The 21,716-nt window shown below is 43.2% G+C and overlaps 1 protein-coding gene across 1 annotated transcript; it reads left to right on the forward strand.

Moving 5' to 3' along the window:
* Positions 1–18,133: 18,133 nt before the first annotated feature.
* Positions 18,134–19,459, forward strand: LOC308167814 (galanin receptor 2a; the record flags this gene model as incomplete). The annotated part of the gene is made up of 1 exon (XM_080542292.1): positions 18,134–19,459. One exon carries the CDS (start codon positions 18,134–18,136, stop codon positions 19,457–19,459), a length of 1,326 nt encoding a protein of 441 aa, XP_080398418.1.
* Positions 19,460–21,716: the final 2,257 nt, after the last annotated feature.

Consider the following 21,716-nt stretch of genomic DNA (forward strand, 5'->3'; position numbering starts at 1 on the left):
TGTCCATAATATTCTACACCCTCGAGTTAATTATATTCTACACCATCAGTCAATTGTTACACCCATTAGTGTTAATATATTGGAGTCAAGTGTAGTCTGGTAGTGTTGATTTTCTAACACTGACACTAGTGTAGAGTACTATTGACACTACTAAAGTGTTAGCCAGTGTTAATTTTCAACTCCTTACAGTGTTGAAATAACTCTTGATGAGTGTAAAAACATTAACACTTTCAAAAGTGTTAATTCAACACTAAAAAGAGTGGACGCATATAAACACTTTTCTAGTGTTACATTTAACACTCAGAGTTAATTTAACACTGGTGATTTTTCTGTGTACGTGAGTTACCTTGCGATTCCCACCCCTACTGTTGAGTGGTGTCGATCATTTGGCAATATACTGATTGATGTGCCCTATGTGTAAGAATGCTGTCAATCTGACAAAAAACTGAACACTAAAAAATGTAGCCAGATTGCCTAGGCTGTTGTTGATCATATGGAGTCGGGGCAGCCGAAAACAACCACTTCAGTTTTGGTTTCATTTAGCTGTAGGAAGTGTTGTGCCATCCAATTTATCTGATGCACTGTCTGCGAATGTGCAGTAGGCTATACTTGTAGTTAAATGTTCCCCCTGCACACAAGTCTCCAAGGTTGTGTGAGCTGATCAGTCATCAGCGAACTCCTCAGCCACAGAAGTAGATCTCAGAGAGTGTTATCAGACTGGCCAGGTTCAACCAGAGGCCGCTTTCTCTGTGGTTAGTGAGGATGCTGTGACGGAGATAAGGACGGATCAGGGACACTGTCTGATGTAGTGACCTTTGAGACCAGCAGGGGGCTATCTAACGCTGGGAGAAAACAGCCAGGTTCTTTCATTAAAGAGCAACAGGCCGTTTTCTCCACCCTGGGAGACCGAGATTAAATCGCAGCCTTTGATGTTCAAAGACTGCTGTTAAGATGATGCACAGACAGATTTTTTTCTTTTTTTAAATAATCATTAAATTGCAAACGGTCTACCTCACACATCTTTGTGTGTACAGTCCAAATAAAACATTAATGAACTGCAGTCTATCTCTTTTAAAGCCTTGTAATGTGTGCACAACATTCCATCAAATCAATGCTTCATTTACTCTACCCCGATGTCTGACCCAGAATATATATATATATATCAGGCAATATTTTTATCTCAATTAATTTTGAGATTTTGTGCTATATTCCTTCCATAACATGTCTTCTTTCACACTAGTGGGTGTTTATTCTTCTTTCACACATTTAGGTGTTTATTTTACTATACTTTGTCTATTTTAGTCTGTATATTCTCCTAAATTCACCAATTATAAAGGCTATTTTCAAAGGCTCTGAGCCAGAAATCTCCACTTCAGTACTACTTACATACACCAAACGTTCCAGTTTTATTCTATATTATGAAGGGTTTTCTACAGGGGTTTGTTAATATATAATTCATAGCCTGATTTATGTAACATTTATTCCTAAAAACATGGCGAAAATTTACTTTTTATGGTTGTTGACAGTATTTTCTGATTTATGGAGTGATAAAAAGAGATATGCAAAATCCCCTGTGCAAAACCCTTTGACTCTTATATGTCAACAAGATGAAACAAGAATTTTTAACCAGGCTTTATCCAATGTTCAGATTTGTTCTTGAATGAGTTCAAACATGTGCATATTTCATTAGATAATGCCTCATTTGAATATTTAAACATAACATTTCAGAAAACGTGTAATACAAAAAAGAGTAGTCTTAATGTAAGTGATTAACTGGGGAGGTTTCATAGTGATATCTATTAGTACTTTTTTTCCACTATTCACCTGCCGCGTCTTGCCTTAAATTGCAAATGGTCTACCTCACACCTCATACTGTCCAAATAAAACATTAATGAACTGCAGTCTATCTCTTTTAAAGCCTTGTAATGTGTGCACAACATTCCATCAAATCAATGCTTCATTTACTCTATCTACCCTGACGTCATTGTATATGAAAATAAATTCCATAATTTGAGCCCTTAGCTAAACAAGTTTTGCACATGCAGAAACTCATGTGCTTCTATCAACTACAGGAGTTCAAACCAGGACAAGTCCACAATATACTGGCCACATTAGCACTGGTCTTCATAAATGAGGATTAATGATCTGTATAGGCTACTGTGATGATATCAGTATTGGAGTGAATGCGCAGTGGACAAGGTAATGATGTTCTACAGATTATAGGAAGGGGCAGCATCAGACCTTGTCTCATAGCAGATCACTCACAGGTCCCTCTCTCTGTCCCCACCCCCTCTATCTATCTACCTCCCCCCCCCCTCTCTCCCTCTCTATCTGTTATCTCCCTCAGACCTGCCCTCATAAATCCTATTTATTCCATTAGAGAGTTGCACCACAGGCCAATTATCTGATGTCTATCTTCAGTACAGACCAGAGCAGGCTGCTGGACACACGCTCAGCCTGCTCCCTCATCACAACCTCCCCCAGTGTTAAACCATTCTTTTATTTCACCATTGTGAAAAAAGACCACTAACGATGTGTGTGTGTGTGTGTGTGTGTGTGTGTGTGTGTGTGTGTGTGTGTGTGTGTGTGTGTGTGTGTGTGTGTGTGTGTGTGTGTGTGTGTGTGTGTGTGTGTGTGTGTGTGTGTGTGTGTGTGTGTGTGTGTGTGTGTGTGTGTGTGTGTGTGTGTGTGTGTGTGTGTGTGTGTGTGTGTGTGTGTGTGTGTGTGTGTGTGTGTGTGTGTGTGTGTGTGTGTGTGTGTGTGTGTGTGCGCGCGCGTGTGGGTGCCTGTGCATGCATGCGTGTGTGTGTGTGTGTGTGTGTGTGTGTGTGTGTGTGGGTTCCATCTGCATGTATGTGTGTGTGTATGTGTGTGTGTGTGTGTGTGTGTGCCTAACCACTGCGTGTCCTAGTGTGTGTACCAGTGTGTGAGCATAATGGATAGCATCACTCTTTGGGATGGCTGCAAGCCTTTGTAGATTTTTGACTGCCATAATGCAGTCTTAAGTGGCGAGGATAGAGTGATCTGGCCGGGAGCTGTGAAGAAGAATCTATTGACTGTGGGCTATGGAGACTCAGGCTAATGCTTTCAGCTGAGCAGAAAAACAAACACTGGCAAAATGACACACATTCTCACACAGCTTTAATCATTTAGTCCTCATACAAAAGAATATTCGAGTCCAGAAGACAGAGATTTGATTTGATTGCTGGCAGGTGAAGGTCTTCTGGAGTTAATAATAATAATAATAATAATAATATATTCCATTCGGTCTTCTGCAGGTGAAGGACTTCTGCAGATGAAGGACTTCTGTCTCTTTGTTCTGTAGGAGGCCGGCTGCCATTGTAAATGAAAATGAGAGACTTACTAGGTGGATTGAATTCATCCTCCTCTTTCACTCATGTTCCACTACGGTCAAATGTGATTCCTTTTCACCATTTTAATTATTTTTTTCTTTCTCTTTTGCTCTGTGTCTGATGGCTACCCCATGTGTGTGATGGCTACCCCATGTGCGTCATTCATTACGTTATTAATTCTTACAGAGCCAGAGATGCCTGTTGATGCGTCGCCCCAGGCGACAGATACATGGATCATACTTCTAAATAATGCAGCGATGCTCATTGTTACCCTGTTCATCGTCTCAGTGCAGCCAATAAGCCCTGTATTGTGGGATAACAAGGTTAAAGTTACTAATGCACTTGGGAAATTTCCCTAGTACAAAAGAAAATAAGGCGCCTTATATCTTTCCTTCTTTTATGTTTCTCAATGTTGCCACGGCTACAGTACATGCCACTGCTGTGTAGGAGTCATCATTGGAACAACCCATGAAAAAAGGACTGTAGATTTAAAAGGTACAGTCTTTTTTTTAATTTTTCTATCTTTTATCGATCTGACAGCTATCCTCGTTTGGCAACAGGGCTGTAAGAAAACAGTTGACTTGTTCTCCACTGATGTCATGAAGAGCTATGACCAAAAACAACCTCTTTTCATGGCCACAAACACTATGTGGCTTTTATTGGTCATTTTCCAGAACCAGATATGTACAATGTATGAGGATTTAGGAGATTCTGGTCCCAGCTGGGGACCTGCAGAGTGACTCATCCCCTGACAACACAGGCCCAAACAGGCCATACCTGGTGTACTGTAGACAGGAGAAGATCAAGAACCTGATTGATCATGGCACTCATCTGCAGCCGCTTCCACACACCTGGGAGTGTGTGGGTTGCCTCATGAGATTATTGCATCAGAACATGTGGCATGGCTCCTGGCAGGACTGTGCTTTTGGGAGTTAACCCTTTCAAGTGCATGATCCCAACTGTCCCCCTGTATCTCCTACCAATCCTCATACATCTCTCTCTCTCTCTCTCTTGCTCTCTCTCTATCTCTCAATTGCTCTCTCCATCCTTCTGTGAATCCCTAGCCACTTTCTCTTTCTTTGGTTTCATCTTCCTCCACTCCTTCAAGAATCCTCTTGAAAGTCTTCTCATTTGTTCCTCTGTTCTTGTAGGGTTAAAGGGATCTGTGATAATACTTCTGTCTTCATAATCCTTTCATAATGGATCTGTCAAGTCCTGGGTGTCAATGGGGAAGGGTAAATTACTTTCATCTTAAACTGTGACACAAAGCGAAAATGAAGCACCACTCTACTCTACTGAGACCTGGGATTTTTCTCTCTGAAAAACTGCCCTTTCCCTCCTGCCCTCCCCCCTGTTCCCCACTCCTCCCCTTGTCCTAGAGGAAAGGTTTTCATTTGTGAGTGGTAACCTCAAAGTGGCCGTGTAGAGCCAGTGGAAAACGAATTAAGGTCAACATCCAGAAGCATGATTATAACTCATCCCCTCCTGTCAGAACTGAAGGGTGTGTAAGTCGGAGAGGAGTTTTGGTTTAGGGCTTTGGGCCAAAGGGGCAAGAGACTGGCGTCATCAGCGGAGTGGCGCTCAACTTTGAGGGTTTGAGGAGCATCACTCAACATTAATCAATATGTGTGTGTGTGTGTGTGTGTGTGTGTGTGTGTGTGTGTGTGTGTGCATGTGCATGTGCGGGCGTGTGTGTGTGTGTGTTTTTGTGTGTGTTTGCTCATAGATACGTGCATATTGTTGTGTGTGCGTGTGTGCATGTGGGTGTGCGCATGTGTCTTTGGGGAGAGGTATAGACAGTATACTGGAGATTTATGAGAAGGAAATGAACATACCAAACATCCTGGAGGAGAGCTGGATCGCTGTAATCCTCAGTCTGCCTTGTGACAGTTAATAATGCACCATAGAGCTGCTTCTATATACAAATGCTTGTTTTGCTTTAAATCCCCAAATTCCAGTTTAATGAAATTGGTATCAAATCCCATACGCGAGACAGCAAATGCAGGAACATTACGTTTTTGTGGGCGCTGCATTTCGATCCACAGAGAGAAACATAAGTATTTTTGTAAGTTTGTATTTTTTTTCCATTAGATGTACACTCACCGAACAATTTATTAAGAACACTAATACTGGGTAGGGCCTCTCTTTGCTCTCAAAACAGCCTACATTCTTGCTGGCATTGATTCCACAAGATTTTGGAAACATTCCTTTGAGATTCTGGTCCATGATGAAATGATTGCATCACAAAATTCCTGCAGATTCCTGTAGAGTACTTTCAAGCTGTGAATCTCCCGTTCTACCACATCCTAAAGGTGTTCTAATGGATTCAGATCTGGTGACTGGGAAGGCCACTGAAGAACACTGAAGAGACACTGAGACGACTTTTGCATTATGGTGCATTATCACACTGGAAGTAGCCATTAGAAGATGGGTACATTGTGGCCATGAAGGGATGCACATGGTCAGCAACAATTTTCAAATAGGCTATGGCATTCAAGAAATGACTGATTGGTATTAACGGGCCCAAAGTGTGCCAAAAAAAAAACATCCCCCACACCATTACACCACCTGAATGAATGAGAAGGTATACAGGTGTTCCTAATAAAGTGTTCAGTGAGTGTAGTTGACACTGATTATTTTGTTAGGTCTACATGTCTGTTGATATTTTGAAGACATGGAAAGGTTGACATTTCATATGATGACATAGCACGTCAAAATGAGCATAATGTAATGCAATATAGATTTGAGCTTGATCATGAACTTCTTCAGGTGAGGTTTTCAAAGAACTAGTCGACCAAACAGTGTGTGTGAATTGGAGGACAAAGTGTGTGTGAATTGGAGGACACAGTGTGTGTGAATTGAAGGACACAGTGTGTGTGAATTGGAGGACACAGTGTGTGTGAATTGGAGGACAAAGTGTGTGTGAATTGGAGGACACAGTGTGCGCCCTGGGCTTCCAAGCTCATTTGGCACACCCTCTCTACCACGAATAGACACATGCACTACTTTCACATCTGGTTTTCCTCCCTCTCAGCTCCTTAAACCTGACTTCCTCTTTTTCGAGCACTTGGCCGAAAGCTAATTTCCATTGAATTGATTGCTATCCCCAAACACACACATACACACACACACACACACACACACACACACACCTGCTCATTTGTCTGCAGGGAAACATGTCACTGTTTTCTTCTCACTCTCTCTCACAATAGTGGTGAAATAAGGGCCACTTCGACTCATTATTTCTGCTGCCTCTGACTCTCCTATGTTCTCTGAAATGAAGGAGATTACATATACGTAGTAGCCATCCACTTGAGACAGGACACGTGGTTATCCTATTTTTTCCTGAAAGACGACTCATACTGAGTCTAATACATCTCCACCTCCTGCTGTTTCTGAGGGAGCCAGGGTCTGTTAAATAGCCCTTTTTAAATCATAGACCATCACGTTATTGGCGTTATATGTTGTTGTCATCATTGTCATCCCTCTCTCTCTATCTCTCTCTCTCTCTCTCTCTCTCTCCCTCTCTGATACATCTCCAGTTCCTGCTGTTTCTGAGCCCTGGGTAACCCTGGGTAGCGCCATCACTTCGTCACGGTCACAGAGGAACAGGTTACTGTTTCTCTTGTTTGTCTAAAAGACACATTTCTTTCACCGTTGCTAGAAATGATTCTGGGCCAGGAGCGCAGACGTGTCTCACGATGTGAAGGAGACTCTCTGGTCATCTAGGCTGATGTGTTAACATTGATTCTCTCTTTTCTTTCACTTACACAATGTTCTTCTCTCCCTCTCTCTCTCTTTCTTTCTCCTCTCTCTCTCTCTCGCTCCCTCTCTCTTTCTCCCTCCCTCCCTCCCCCTCTCTTTCTCTCTCCGTCAGTGTGTTCAGTATTAGTGCCTGCCTGGCCGTATGTAAACGTGCAATGTCCCTTCCTGGAGCTGGCGCCCACTCTGTCCTCTCATGCAGAAGGGAAAGAAGAGGTGAGAGTCGTTCTTACGGCAGAGTGTTCTGGCCGTACATTAACCAATCTGCTGTCAAAAGGCCGGAGTGTGTTTTTCTCAGAAGTGTGTTTTTTTCACCAACATGTGTATCTTCCACCGTATGTCACAGGTTTCATGAGTTACATATGTGTGTTCCGTGTTGCACCAGAGGCTTTGGCTAGATGTTAGTCAGGTATATATATGGGGGGGGCGTTGATAACGGAGGAGAGGAGTGGAGAAGATTCCGATATTCTTATCTAGTAAATTGTGAGCACTCACTGAGACATTCATGGATGCAAGTACACACACACACACACACACGTGCACACGCACACACAAACAGGATGATACCTACATTGGCTAAAGATTTTTATGGAGGTATACATAGTATGGGATCTCAATATCCCTGACCAGCACAACTGCTTAATCAATGAGTAACCGACAGTATGTTATAAATGTACTCATATGTGGGATGGTAGCTCTGATATAATCCATTGCTCATTTCCCTCTCAAAAATCCTATTCCAATCTTCAAATGAAGGCAATAAAGTGGAATAGAATCAACAAAATGGACTTAACTGAAATGATTTGGAACCCAATTAATTGTAATCTGCGCTATATAGGTTTTTCCATAGCTTGTACTCTCCATCAGAGCAGATCAAAGGTGGTTTAAAGGCTTTCTTAGGTGATGACTGATTGAGCACATAGAAATGTAAGGACACTGCTGGTGCCGTTTGTGAGGGCTGCTGCACAAGTCTGTCCTGCCTTTCATAGACAAGGTCACCTCATTCAGTATATGTTGTCGTTGACTTTTATCACTAACATGCATGTGAATTAGCATGTGAATGTAAGTCCCTGACTCCCTGAATGACAACAGATAGCACCAGTCCACTGCACTTCATCCACAGCCATTTGCTGGGAGACGATAAACCCTATTGAAGAAAGGTTCTGAGGAGAATTCTCGAGAAATTCTTGTGGCTTCTTATTTCCATCACAGCACAGGATTGTGGCTGTCATTGTTCAAAATGTTAAGTTACTGTAGATCTTACCCAAAATCCAGAAAAGGTCTTATTCAAAGTGTAAATATTGGCTTTGAAATGGAGATGGGATGGAAATTCTAGTGTCTGGACTTCTTTACTGTCAACCTATGTTTAGCTCTCTGTGTCTAAAGCAGCTTTCAGAACTGACATTTAAAGAAAAAATCATCCCATAAATATATATACTTAATTAGATTAAATTGAATCTTTCAGGTCAAGAGCAATCATTTCAATTCTACCTAAAGGGCAAAGTGCCTGTGATAAGTAATGTTCTGACATTCTGGACTGTTAAAACATTCACATTTCAGCCATAGGGTATGAAGAATAAGCAAATTATATTAAAAAGAGATTTGTGTATGAAATTAAAATCCAATAATCGTGGGTGGGCTTGGTCTAAGCTGTGAGGGGATTAATCATGTGTTATTATACACACTTCGCCAGAGAAGGCTGATGATGTCACTGTTCAGCTCAAATACCTAGATGGGGGCAGGGCAGGGCACTAATGGGGGCTTTGTTCTGTGTGTGTGTGTGTGTGTGTGTGTGTGTGTGTGTGTGTGTGTGTGTGTGTATGCGTGTGTGCATGCATGTGTGTGCACGTGTGTGTTTTCCACCCATTTTCCTCCAGCTGTCTTGCGATTCATCACTACCTGTGACACTATATGGGAGAGCTGGTCTCCGCTCTTTAATCATGCTATTGGGACATATTTACTAACCGTTCGCTCTCTGAAGTTGTATTTCACTTTAATCGGATAACCAAATGTTCCGAGTTCAACTGTTGGCACAAACTGTTCCATAATTTGAATTTTAACTATTGATTGTCTTGACATTTTTGCTACACTTTAAACCTGTTGATATAGCAACCGAATTATAATAATTTGTTTTCAGAATCCCACCCAGAGAGGTTTTGGCACCCAAACTGAATTTGAGAACTCCTCAAACTGAGACACTGGCTGTGTCTGACTGTGTCTGACTGTGTCTGACTTGTCTGACTGTGTCTGACTGTGTCTGACTGTATAAATACTACTTGTTAGTGACGTAGTATTGTATGTATAGTGCCTTACTGAGGCACCTGACTGGTTTCACAGAGGGAACATTAGTTATACAGTAACAGCAGATGGTTGGTGACATTCGGAAATGGCCTTGTGTGTCCAGCAAAATTGGATCTCAAATTGAATTGTAGAAATTATTAGATTTCACTCGGTAGTTATATAAGTTGTAAATTCAAATGAACTGGAAAATTAATTTCACCCCTCAAGTGATTTTCCACCGCATGCTGATTCTGCAGCAACACCTAGGCTTAATTCACACGCATGTCTTGATGCTCAATTCCGATTTTTTACACAGATCCGATTTTTTTTTTGCCAGTTCACATTACTTTTAAAATGTGACCTATATTTGACCTACATTGACTCATGTGAACATTCCACGTCAGCGGAAGCCGGCAAAGATATGAGCAAGTGGTCAAAAGAAGAAGGATGAGGAAAAAGAGAGCCAAATGCTTAGCTATGGCTTTTTGTAGAGCACTCGCTTCTACAGTATACTTGCGTCTAGAGTGCAGGGTTGCCAGATGGGGCGGGTTACCGCCGAATGGGCTACTGGATTTAGCGGTTATGGACTGGTTAGGCTGTAAATTGTCAATCCCATCTGGCAACCCTGCTAGAGTGACGTAAAAGTCGCGACTTGAAAGGCCAGACAAAGTCCAGACGGCGGGGGCGTTACTAGATATGTATCCGGGGGCGTTACAGTGCAGGGATTAAAGTTCTCCGTCGCTACGACGGATTTCCGTCAATTTTTTCCAAGTCGCGACGGATTTCCGTCAATTGTCCAGTGTACTAGAACCACTCTACTACGGAGTGTTTGTCCGTGAATAACACCGGCTATGCCCCGGGGTAGAAACACAAGACTATGGCTGGATAAGGTCTACAGGTCTCCACGGTCATTTTAAGCCGTCAACCAGCCCGCTACGACCACGGGAAGTCATGTTAAAAGTGAAGTTACTTCTGTTAAACTGGCGCTAAGCTAACATCGCTAATCGCTAACTCCCTCCTGGCCTTAAAGAGACAAGCGCCCTTTTCTCATCTCAATCTCAAAGAGCTTCATTAGCTCACCACATCTACACATTTGGTCCCACACACTCCAGATTTGAACCCAAGGTTCTACCCAGGGTTAGTTACCCCTGGTAGAAAGCCCTTTGCTCTCAGACCTTCAGAACCCATTGAAAGTAGTGGAGGTACTCCAGAAGTCCAAATGCATCTCTAACCCTAGGAAACCCTAGGAAGCCCTAACCCTAATGGCATGAAAATGCAACATGTTGTACTCCCTGTACCCCTGTACGTGTGAGAACATGTCTTTTTACACTAGGCACTTCACATCAAGCATTAGAGCTCCCTACAGGTTCCCGCTAGCTCGCGTGCAAGGCCTCCCAGGAATGGCCTAGGACTCTGAAAGTTGATTTGGTACAATGTAGGGATACAATCAAGGAGTGTGTAGAGTTTGGTGACTGTGACTCTTTCCATGCCCGTTCCCTGGGCCCAAACGTACGCCAGCAGCAGCCACCCACTTTAATGAAGGCTTTTCCGGCCTAGTGGTTAAAGGAAGGTTAAAGGACTTTAGCTCAGCAACCACAAGTGCCACAGACACGGTTCAGATATTTTACGAATCGGCTCGGCCCCACCGACAGGCCACACCCACTTTCATACAAGCCACTCCCCCTAATTGTCTAAGCCACACCCATTATCTGATTATTTGTATGTCAGAGTCAACCCTTGCAATAAGTATCAATTTTATTTCATGAATTGAAAACAGCATTGATATCACATAAATCAGAATCAGAAGACTTTTATTGCCATGACATGTAAACATGTTAGGAATTTGGTTTGGAACAATGGAGCACGGTTTACAGCAGGACAGGTGCAAGACAGGACAAGACAGTGCAAACCAACATCGAAGTGCAAGAGTCATAATTAATATAAATATAAAGTGCAGAGATCAAGTGTTCAAGTGTTCATATCCAGACAGTCCAGTGGGGGTGGAGGGAGGGTAGATAGATAGATAGGGGGTCAGGTCAGGGGGGGGGGGGGGGGCAGCGGCATTTAGGAGCCGGATGGCTGTGGGGAAAAGCTGTTTGTATGTCGGGCCTTCACAGTTTTTAGGGACCGCACCCTCCTGCCTGAGGGGAGCGGGGCGAAGAGACCGTGTCCTGGGTGTGCGGGGTCAGCCATGATCTTCCTGGCCCTCCCCAAAGCCCTACTTTTAAACAGGGCCTCAAGGGGGGGCAAAGGGCAGCCAATCACCCTCTCCGCCGAGCGTATCACATAAAAGCAAACTGGCAATAGAAAAGCTGTTCAAAAGAATCTTCTTCCCTTAAAACGCTAACGTTATAAAATACAAACATATAGTGGAGGTTAAAATGAGAATATGACTTGGCTTGAACAAATTTTCAGTCAGGAGATTTTTTTTTGCTTTAATCCCTGCGTTACAGATATGTATCCGATATAATACCACCTCTGAACGCGACCCAGGTCGGATTAAAAAAAATGTGTGGGTCACATTTCACTGCCGTGTGAACGAAGCCCTAGAGAACGGGCAGGGACACATTCATTGGTCATCAACAGCGTGCAGGTGCCTTAAAGGAGCAGGGCCAAAGTTTGACGGAAGTTTGCCATCTCTGGCTACCAATGGTGAAATAAAATAAAAACATCCTCCCTAATAATAATATAAACCGCAGAAATGTATTTGCAGTTTCAGACATTAGCTGTTGTGTTTCTGCATTCGTGCACAATTCAAAGAGTCAGCCACCAGAGACGGAAAAGCACAGATCTGTGAGTCCACTCCCCTAGAAGACCCCTGGCAGTAACAACATGTTTAGATGCAAACTTTTTCCGGACCAAAACAACGTTCGTAAAACAAAATATTCCTGTCAAGGGATCTCATCCCCTGAATAAACACAGACATTACAACTGTTAGGAAGCTTTTAGAAAGCTTGACTGTTACATACCGGACCTTTAAGAGTTGTTTGGTCCCTCCCTGCCTCTCTTGCCTCGTGCACCATACCCTGCCTGTCTGAAAGAAGAAAACAAAACATTTTGCTTTGTACAGAGTAATACTCTAGTAGTACTGTGTAATAGGTGGAATTGTCGCAACCATGTCTCAACAAACAATACTTTGGGTGCTGGCCTCTAGACTTGACGTGCATATGACCAAACTCGTTCATCATGACCAAACAGGCTTCATAAAAACTCGCCAAGCTGCGGACAATATTCGTAGATTGCTCCATGTACTCCACTTCTCTCAGGATATTAAGTCTCCATGTGCAGTCCTATCATTAGACGCTGAAAAAGCTTTTGACAGGCTGGAATGGGACTATCTGTGGCTGGTACTAGACAAATTTGGCTTAGGTTCAGACTTCACTAAATTGATCAAAGTTTTGTATTCAAACCCCTCAGCTATGGTCTCTACAGGAAATATAATTTCACCTTCTTTTAAAATTTCAAGGGGCTCTAGGCAGGGATGTCCGCTCTCACCAATCCTATTCTGTCTCTCACTCGAGCCATTAGCTCAAAAGATTCGGCAACACCCTCTTATCTTCTCTATCAAGTTTTGTAATACATCACACCACATTTCATTATTCGCCGACGATATTCTGTTATATATGGATAAGGCTCCAGCATCCATTCCCAGAGTGTTGGACACTTTTGAGGAGTTTGGCACTCTGTCAGGCTACAAGATCAATTGGTCCAAGTCTTCATTAATGCCTCTCAGTACTTCTCTTGATCCATCTACCCTACCATCTCACATTCCAGTCGTTAAGTCTTTTAAATACCTCTGGGTAGATATCTTTCCCTCTCTGTATTCAGTTGTAACCAAAAACTTCCAAGGCATCTTAAGCAGAGTGGAGGCAGACATGAATAGATGGTCACTTCATCCACACTCCCTACAAGCACGTGTCTCCATTGTCAAAATGGATGTGCTTCCCAGGGTAAATTTTTATTCCAATATGTTGCCAATCTCACCTCCCAAGGGTTACTGGGACAAGATCCATAGTCTTATATCAAAATTTATTTGGAAAGGCAAGCGCCCTCGCTTAAAACTATCCACTCTACAGCGCAGCAGACAGGATGGAGGTCTAGCTGTCCCCAATTTTAAAATGTATTTTTGGGCGTATGTGCTGCGCCCTTTATCAACCTGGTTAGATTGTAATGCATCGGTTTCATGGCGAGCGATAGAGGAAAATTTGGCTTCCCCTCACCGCTTACAGGACTTAGTGTACTCAAGTCTATCTACTAAACAATCCAAATCTAAGCTGGGCCCTATAATGTCCTCTCTTTTATCAGTATGGCTGGCTGTCGAGAAGGCAACTCACTCTCAGTTAAAGTGGCACACCCATACTCCTATCTTCCACAATTTCGCTCTTCTAACCGGAAAAGTTCCCTTTTCATATCCCCAATGGAGTGATAAAGGTATACATGTTCTTTCTGACATTTCTAATGATGAGGGTCTTAGAATGTTTAATGATCTGCGTATGACCTACAATTTACCAGGGTTCTCATTTTTTCTTTACCTGCAACTTAGATCTTCCATGCGTGCATATGGTGTTCCCTGGGGACAATCTCTATATACCCATGAGCTTCACACAATGTTAGATGTGGGAGTACAGACAAGGGGTTTAGTCTCTAAATTATACACTAATTTACTAGAAGCTTCCTGTAAACCTCTTGCTGTTCACCAGGTATGGGAGAGAGACCTTGATTTTTCTGATGGGGATATTGATTGGATGACTGTTTGGGACAATCTGGATATCACATCTAAAAATCCTAATCATAAGCTTATTCACTTTAACTTCTTACACAGGTTATACCTCACTCCGAGAAGACGCCACCTCATGAAAATCATACCCTCCTCAATTTGTGATCTGTGTTCACTCGGTCATGTGGGCTCCTTTTTACACATGTACTGGGAATGTCCTGGGGTGGCGGCATTTTGGAAACTAATATCTTCCACTTTATCTAATCTATTGGGGATCCATATACCTTGTTGTCCGAGATTATTGATCTTGAATGATACTTCATCGTTAGATCTGTCAGCTTCCATGTTTCGTGTTTTATTTGCTGGTCTTACCGCAGCCAAAAAGATGTTAGCATTACGATGGAATCCTCCACATACTCTTACGCGTAAACAATGGCTGCTGTCTTTCCTGGACATACTATACATGGAACAATCTATAGCCAGAATACATGGAGCTAAAGAAAGGACAATTCAAACATGGACCTCTGCAATACATAGGATAAAAGAGTTGATTTAGTGACTGTGTTGTAGGCTGTGTTGTATGTGAAGTTAACCTGTAATTGTTGTATTATTATGATTGTATGATATACCAAATATAGTGTAATGAAGAACTATGGGGGGGGGGGGGGGGGGTGGAAGGGATGTTATCGCCATGGGGGGGGGGGGGGGTTACTCATGTGTTTATAGTGTGGGAGGGGGGGGGGGGGGTTAAGATAAGGGGGGGAAAATCAGGGCAGACACTTATTTTGTTTGGTGTATTAATGTGAGTTTTTCATGTGTACTGTTTTGCAATAAATAATTGATTACAAAAAAAAAAAAAAAAAAATGAAGATGATGGTTATTCGTGCCATGTCTAACCCCTGCATTGCGCACGCACACACGCACGCACGCACGCACGCACGCACGCACGCACACACACACACACACACACACACACACACACACACACACACACACACACACACGCAGTGCCTCACAAAGAGACAGGTCAAGTGGTATTTTAAAAATGCCAATCACATAAAAGAAACCCAAAGATAAATCAAATAATGGCTCTTTTCTTGACTGACGTGGCCTTGCTGCTGTGTTCTCCTCTTTTGAGGCAGCCTATAATGGCATTTAAATGTCAGACTCAGGGAGAATGGGAAAGATTACTACACTGAACCAAAATATAAATGCAACACTTTTGTTGAAATCAAAGACGTAAGACTTTTTTTTATGTACACAAAAGGCCTATTTCTCTCAAATTGTGTTCACAACTTTGTTTAAATCTGTGTTAGTGAGCACTTCTCTTGCAGAGATAATCCATCTACCTGACAGCTGTGGCATATCCAGATGCTGATTAGACAGCATGATTAATGCACAGGTGTGCCTTAGGCTGGTCACAATAAAAGGCCACTCTAAAATGTGCGGTTTCATCACACAGCACAATGCCACAAGTTTTGAGGGAGCGTGTATAATAATAATGTTCTTAACACGTGTCAAACAGGAGCAAAGAGAGAAAGAATGATATGGTGATGATTATGCTGACAGATAGGCCTACTCATGGCACTTTCAGAGTAGGCTTGAGGGGATATCATTGACATTTGCTGTAATTAACAGTGGTTGATGAATGATGATACCCTTGGTATCATTCCCTTGCATTCCATTCCATCCTCGGTTTTGACCCCCCTCCAGTCCGTTTGCCCGGCGGCCTGAGAGGCCTGAGAAGTTGTCATATAGCTCCACCTCCACCTTGTTTCTCCCACATTCTTTGTCACCCATCCTCAGGCCCACGAGTGAAGGAAGTCAGACGGAAGATGAGGACGTTTGAAACAGTATACATACAGCTCTTCGGAGTGAGTGCGAGCTTATACAGAAGCAGGTTTTTCGCAGAGGACTGCCACCGCAGCTCGTTACAGATATTGGTTACGGACCGTGTTATAAGATCAACAATAATTACTTCCCTTAAACTTGGTGTCCACTTGAACGAATGTGGAATTCTTAGCATCCTTGATGCTGATCAGAAGCGACGCGCATCGCTCCGGGTCTGGGTGACCCACGTGTGCAACTGACACTTCGCACGGTATAAACGATATGAGCAGGGTTCGAGTTATGTGGGAGCCAATGGGAGCTGAGCTCCCATAGAGATGGTCTGAGGCTCTCTGAGCTCCCATGAAGGCAGTAAAATCAAAAATCTGTGGGGGTCGCTAATAATACATTACCACAACTATTATTTGATCAAAATGTCAATGTAATGAATATTATTTAATTTATATTATAAATATTGTAAAATAAACACGTTTTCCAAAAGAACTACGCGCACCATTAATCTCCTGTGAATGACAGTACTGTATGCCTTTGACTGCCTGCACTTCACCACCAAGACACCATGGGGCGCAGTAGAATATTGTGCAACAGCAAAAGGTTGATTAATCAGCTGTGCGGTAAACCGTTGGAACACACAGTGCACAGCTGATTAATCAATTAAACCAATAGAGTGAGACACCAGTTGCCTTTCAGGAAGTAGTGAGATCGTGCACCTAGCCTATTATTGAGAAGCAAACATTCATTCATTAGCTATACAGGAGTATTTTGAGGAGAATTTGAACACAAGAAGAATTGCAACAGTGCCACCTGCTGTATTGGAATAATAGCGCAAACAAACGTGGACAGATCTCTGACGAACTAATTAGATTAGATTCACTTTTATTCAACTATATACAACAAAATGCAGTTTAGTATTCAACCAGAAGTGCAGTACTGATATTACATGCATGTTTCATTTACATTTTCACAACTACACGTTCGCTCATATGTGGGGGACATACCGGTCCAATCAATAGAACGGCTATATTCAGTCTAAATAAGGGCCAGACGGACGGACCTTATTTCGCTGTAAAAAAGACGTCCACAGACGTCTGGTGCGCACTGGGTATACATACAGTAGTAGCTACCATGCCGCCCAAAAAAAGGCCACTGCTGCCGACCGGGTCATCAAGCCTAGAACATTTCGGGTTTTTATCAAAGACAAATTTGACCCTCTCCCGTTCATCCAATCTTGGATAAAGAAAGGACATCGGACGTCAGCATCATGGGTTCCAGGACCGCGACCGCAGCCTACTGAAAACAGACCACTTTGGTCTATCTTGTCTCCGTAAAGGTAAGGTGGCTTTTACTTTTTACTAACCTAGTGTACTAACCTAATGTATTTTTCGCTCCTTCTGTATAGCAAAAATAACACAATTATTGGCCGAGATACATGTGTGACTATCGCTTTTATAGCTGTTGTTTCATGTGGGGCTGTTGATGTGGTGAAATGAGTAGCCTGCAGCTGTAGCGTCAGGATATGTTGGGATTTGAGGATGAGGATGATGTTTCGGTACCGGTACCGTTTTTAAAGTATTGATTTGTCACCGGTATCGAATAAAACCCAAACTGTACCCAACCCTAACTATATGTTTACATGCCAACTAATTAGCTAATTCATTTCTGTCATTTAGAGCTGAGGGGAGCAACAGAGAGACGGACAACAGGACAGCAACAGAGAGACAGACAACAGGACAGTAACAGAGAGACAACGGGAGAGGAGAGCAATAGAGACAGAACTGAATGCACTGAACCTTTTTTTAATTCTTTGCATTATTAACACTGTTGTGTTATTGTGTTATTAAAGTGTTTAAGTGTTTTATGGTAAAGCATTATGAGTGGTGTGTGTGTGCAGGGTGCTCGTGAGTTGTATATTTTGGGGAGGGGGGAGGCTTGTGTATGGGGGCGGGGGGTCCTCACACAAAGGAGTAGCCTAGGGTCACTGACCACCTTAATCCGCTACTGCCTATAGCTAATTAAAACTTGTAAGTTCCATCGCTGTGTGGGCATGATTCGCGCGTGCATGAGAACATTTCGCACTGTTATTTTGGAGACCCCCACAGAGTTCAGCTTATAACTCGAACCCTGGATATGAGTATATAGCGCACGGTATAAACGATGTGAGTCGCAGCGGGAGATGAATCTAACACATTTTCACTCCAAATTTGGACATTTGTTCTCAAGGAATTTGTCACTTTGGGGATCTCACCATGACCGCCACCACAACTGGAGTTTCCTTGACACAAATCCCTTCGCGGTGGACTTTTTATTTTCGGGACACGAACCGGGCACCATCGTGTTGGTGGTCATGTACACCCTCTCCTTCGTCGCCGGCCTGGGGGGGAACATCATGGCGCTCCTGGTCCTCACCCGAAAGAGGAACCGTTTGGCGGGTGTCTCGGCGACCCGCAGACTTCTGGTCAACCTGGCGGTGTGTGACATGCTGGTGGTGTGCGTCTGCATGCCGGTGAACCTGGGCCACCAGGTGTACAATGCCTGGGTGTTCGGGGACTTCATGTGCCGGGCTGTGCCGTTCGTTCAGGCGGTGTCCGTGTCGGCCAGCGTGTTAAGCCTGGCCGTGATCAGTATGAACCGGTATTACAGCGTGCACAACCCTCTCCACGCCCGGTCCTTCTTCACCGGGAGGCGGATCCTCTGTATGATCTGTGTGGTGTGGACCGTGTCGTCGGGGCTCTGCATGCCGCTGATATTCATGAACGCGACCCGGACTCTGTCTCTGCTGGACGGGTCTGCTGACACGACTACTGTCACCGTGTGCGTGGAGAGCTGGGGCAAATTCAACCTGCGACAGGGGTACAACTTTCTCCTCTTCTGCGCTCTGTACGGATTCCCTGTCCTGTTTAATCTGGTCATCAGCCTGCTGACCGGGTGGAAGCTGTGGGGGAAAGATGACAGACTGAAGGAGTCCAATAAACCGGCCATTACGCAATCGGTTTATCGCCTGAAAGTGCGTAAAAGGATTGCCAAAATGGTGCTGTCACTTGTGGTGCTTTTTACCCTGTCCTGGTTACCCCTGTATGTCGTGGACATCTGGATCGACTTCAACATGCCCGATACGTTAGAGAAAGAGGAGGACGACTTGAACCACGTCCAACACGAGTGGATTCTCCAAGGGAGACCCTTTGCGCAATGGCTGGGTTTGACCAACTCGGCTCTCAACCCGCTCTGTTATTGTTTTGTGGGAAATTTGTACAGGTCAGCGAAAAGGTTTCGAAGAAGCTACAGGGAGAAGCTATCGTCGGTGTTCAGCTTGTCGCTTCAACAGTCGTCTATGGAGAGCTCTGTCCCCATGTCCAGCTCTGTCCCCGTGTCCAGCCGCGCGCAATCGGAGAGGCTCGGCGCCGAGCCACGCGTGTCCAGAGGGTATGCCAGTTTAGGAACCAGGTTAACCAAAAGCAAGAGCCTGTCTTCGGTGACAGTGTGTGAGACAGTATTCGATTAACATGTTGAATGTAGGCTACCCATTACAGGACGAATGTCATACTGCAATCGCATGGAAAAGTAAAAATCATTCCGTCACTTTCGATATGTTGTTGGGTATGTTTGTCCTATTTGCTACACGAAGGTTAGACTATTGAATTGTGGCCTATTAGGGGTTCAAGATTGTTGATCAAATGTGTTCTGTAAATATTGAGCATGAAGTCCTAGACCTATGATGATGAGTAGCCAATTTTCACTTATTTCTATTTCTATTTAAAAATCGTCAGGCTATTTTATGTTGTTCATGAAGTGTAAAATAATGATGTGGTTCTCATTAAAATGTGTGGATAAGTATTTGTCTTTAAAATCGTGATTTTTCAAAAGAAGCCACTCCACAGACGTTTGGTGGTAGCAATGACACATATAATCTCCCTATATTTAAAAAAATAAATAATTTCAACTACAACCTATTTCTACACATTCAAATGAAATTAGACGCAGAATTTAAAATGAAATTCAATATCAATTGATAGCCTATGAAATACCATGAATGATCCCTGAGCAATTGTACATTTTCAATGTTTCATTATTTGGCCTAGGCCCAGTTTGATCGGGTACGGGACGGGTAAACTTAATACTCAAAAGCTGTGACGTGCATCTTTTGGAAGACAGACCGTTCCTCTATGTTACCGTGCGGAGTGAGAAATTGGCTCCGCTAGCAACCGAGACCTGGGAGCTGATGCCCGGATTTATAGTAATGCTGAGAAGGCCTGTTCCAAGTTCTGTGGCTACCCGCCGCCCTCCACCAATGATGCCGCATAAATAGAGACACTGGGAGAAAAATCAACCTCTTGCCATCTGAAATGAGGGCTGATTTATTCGGGCTCAGCAAGCAGTGCGCTCTGAGTGAGCTGGCACAAAAAAAGCTTTTTGGAAGAAAAAACAAAAAAATACTTTTGGAGGGAAATGTTGATTGATTGCAATATTCCATGAATCTCAAATATCCAGTATAGGCTATGCATATGGAATAAACACCTAAAAAGTCAAATGTTAGTGGTTTGACGACAACAGTGAAATATAGGTCCCAAACTGGGGTTTGTTGAGTGGTGTAAACACTTCAGCTACAATGCGTTATGCTCACTAATCTCACTAGTCATTATATGGACTAAAATATAGAACCCAATGAACAGAATACTGTTACCATTCCAAATGGCACATAATAGACGAACATAATGACTGGCTTAATGCTGATGTTTGTCTGGGAATGAATTGATACAGCCTGTTGCTATGGTGCTTCCATCCATCCAGCCACTCTGAATGAAATTCCAGCTAATTGCCTGTAATTGGTGTTGATGGAGGCATGAGAAGGAGATGGAGCACAGCTGGAATTAAGGACCCTTAGCGAACCTCAAGCGTCATGACCTCTGTGTCTATTGATAATAGATTCTAACTACTGCAGCCTTGGGCAACACACACAATGAGCCAGTTTCATGCACGTAGATTAAGACTAATCCTAGACTAAAGGATCCTCAATGGAGATTTTCCATTGCATGTGTGAGTTAATCCTGGACTCGGCTTAAGCCTTGTCTGGAAAACCGGACCAGTGTGTTTTTCATTTAGCTTAGCATAACATTACACTTCAAGACATACAGTATAGGCTGCAGTTATTACAAACTCGCTAGCGTAATCTGTTTTACAGTTTTTCTCCATTATATACACACAAGAAATAGAAGTATGCAGTCTGGAAACTTGAAGCTCATGTATCAACAAGAAGACTCCAGACTGCTAAACTCTAAGCAAAAGAGCAAAACTTTTCACTGAAATAGAAATTATAAATCACATTTTTGCAAAAAACTTAAAGCACAAATCTCATAATTTAGCACACTTTGTTCAACTGGAAAACACTGGCCTTCAAAATGCCACACCCTAATTACCAAATGGTCTCACTCACTTCTCACCTGTTCAAACTCAATTGGCAAAACACAATCATGTGTCAGAGCATAAAAGATGTGTTACTGTGTAGGGGGGGAAAATGGAGCAGCATGGAGTAGAGAGAGGAAGAGTGAGAGCAGGAAGAGGAGGAGAAGGAAGAGGAAAGCAAGCCAATATGTCTAATGAAATCCATGCAACTTTGATTGACCATGTACTCAATCATGGCCTAACAATGACCGAAGCTGGGCAGCGAGTCCAGCTGAATTTGCGCTTCACTGTAGCCTCAGCTATCTGGGCATTTAGAGATGAGAATAGGTAGGTAACCACTTCAGTAGTCTTCTATACTT

Source organism: Nansenia antarctica, assembly GCF_963989245.1.
Source record: "Nansenia antarctica genome assembly, chromosome: 11".
In the NCBI taxonomy this organism is placed as follows: Eukaryota; Metazoa; Chordata; class Actinopteri; order Argentiniformes; family Microstomatidae; genus Nansenia; species Nansenia antarctica.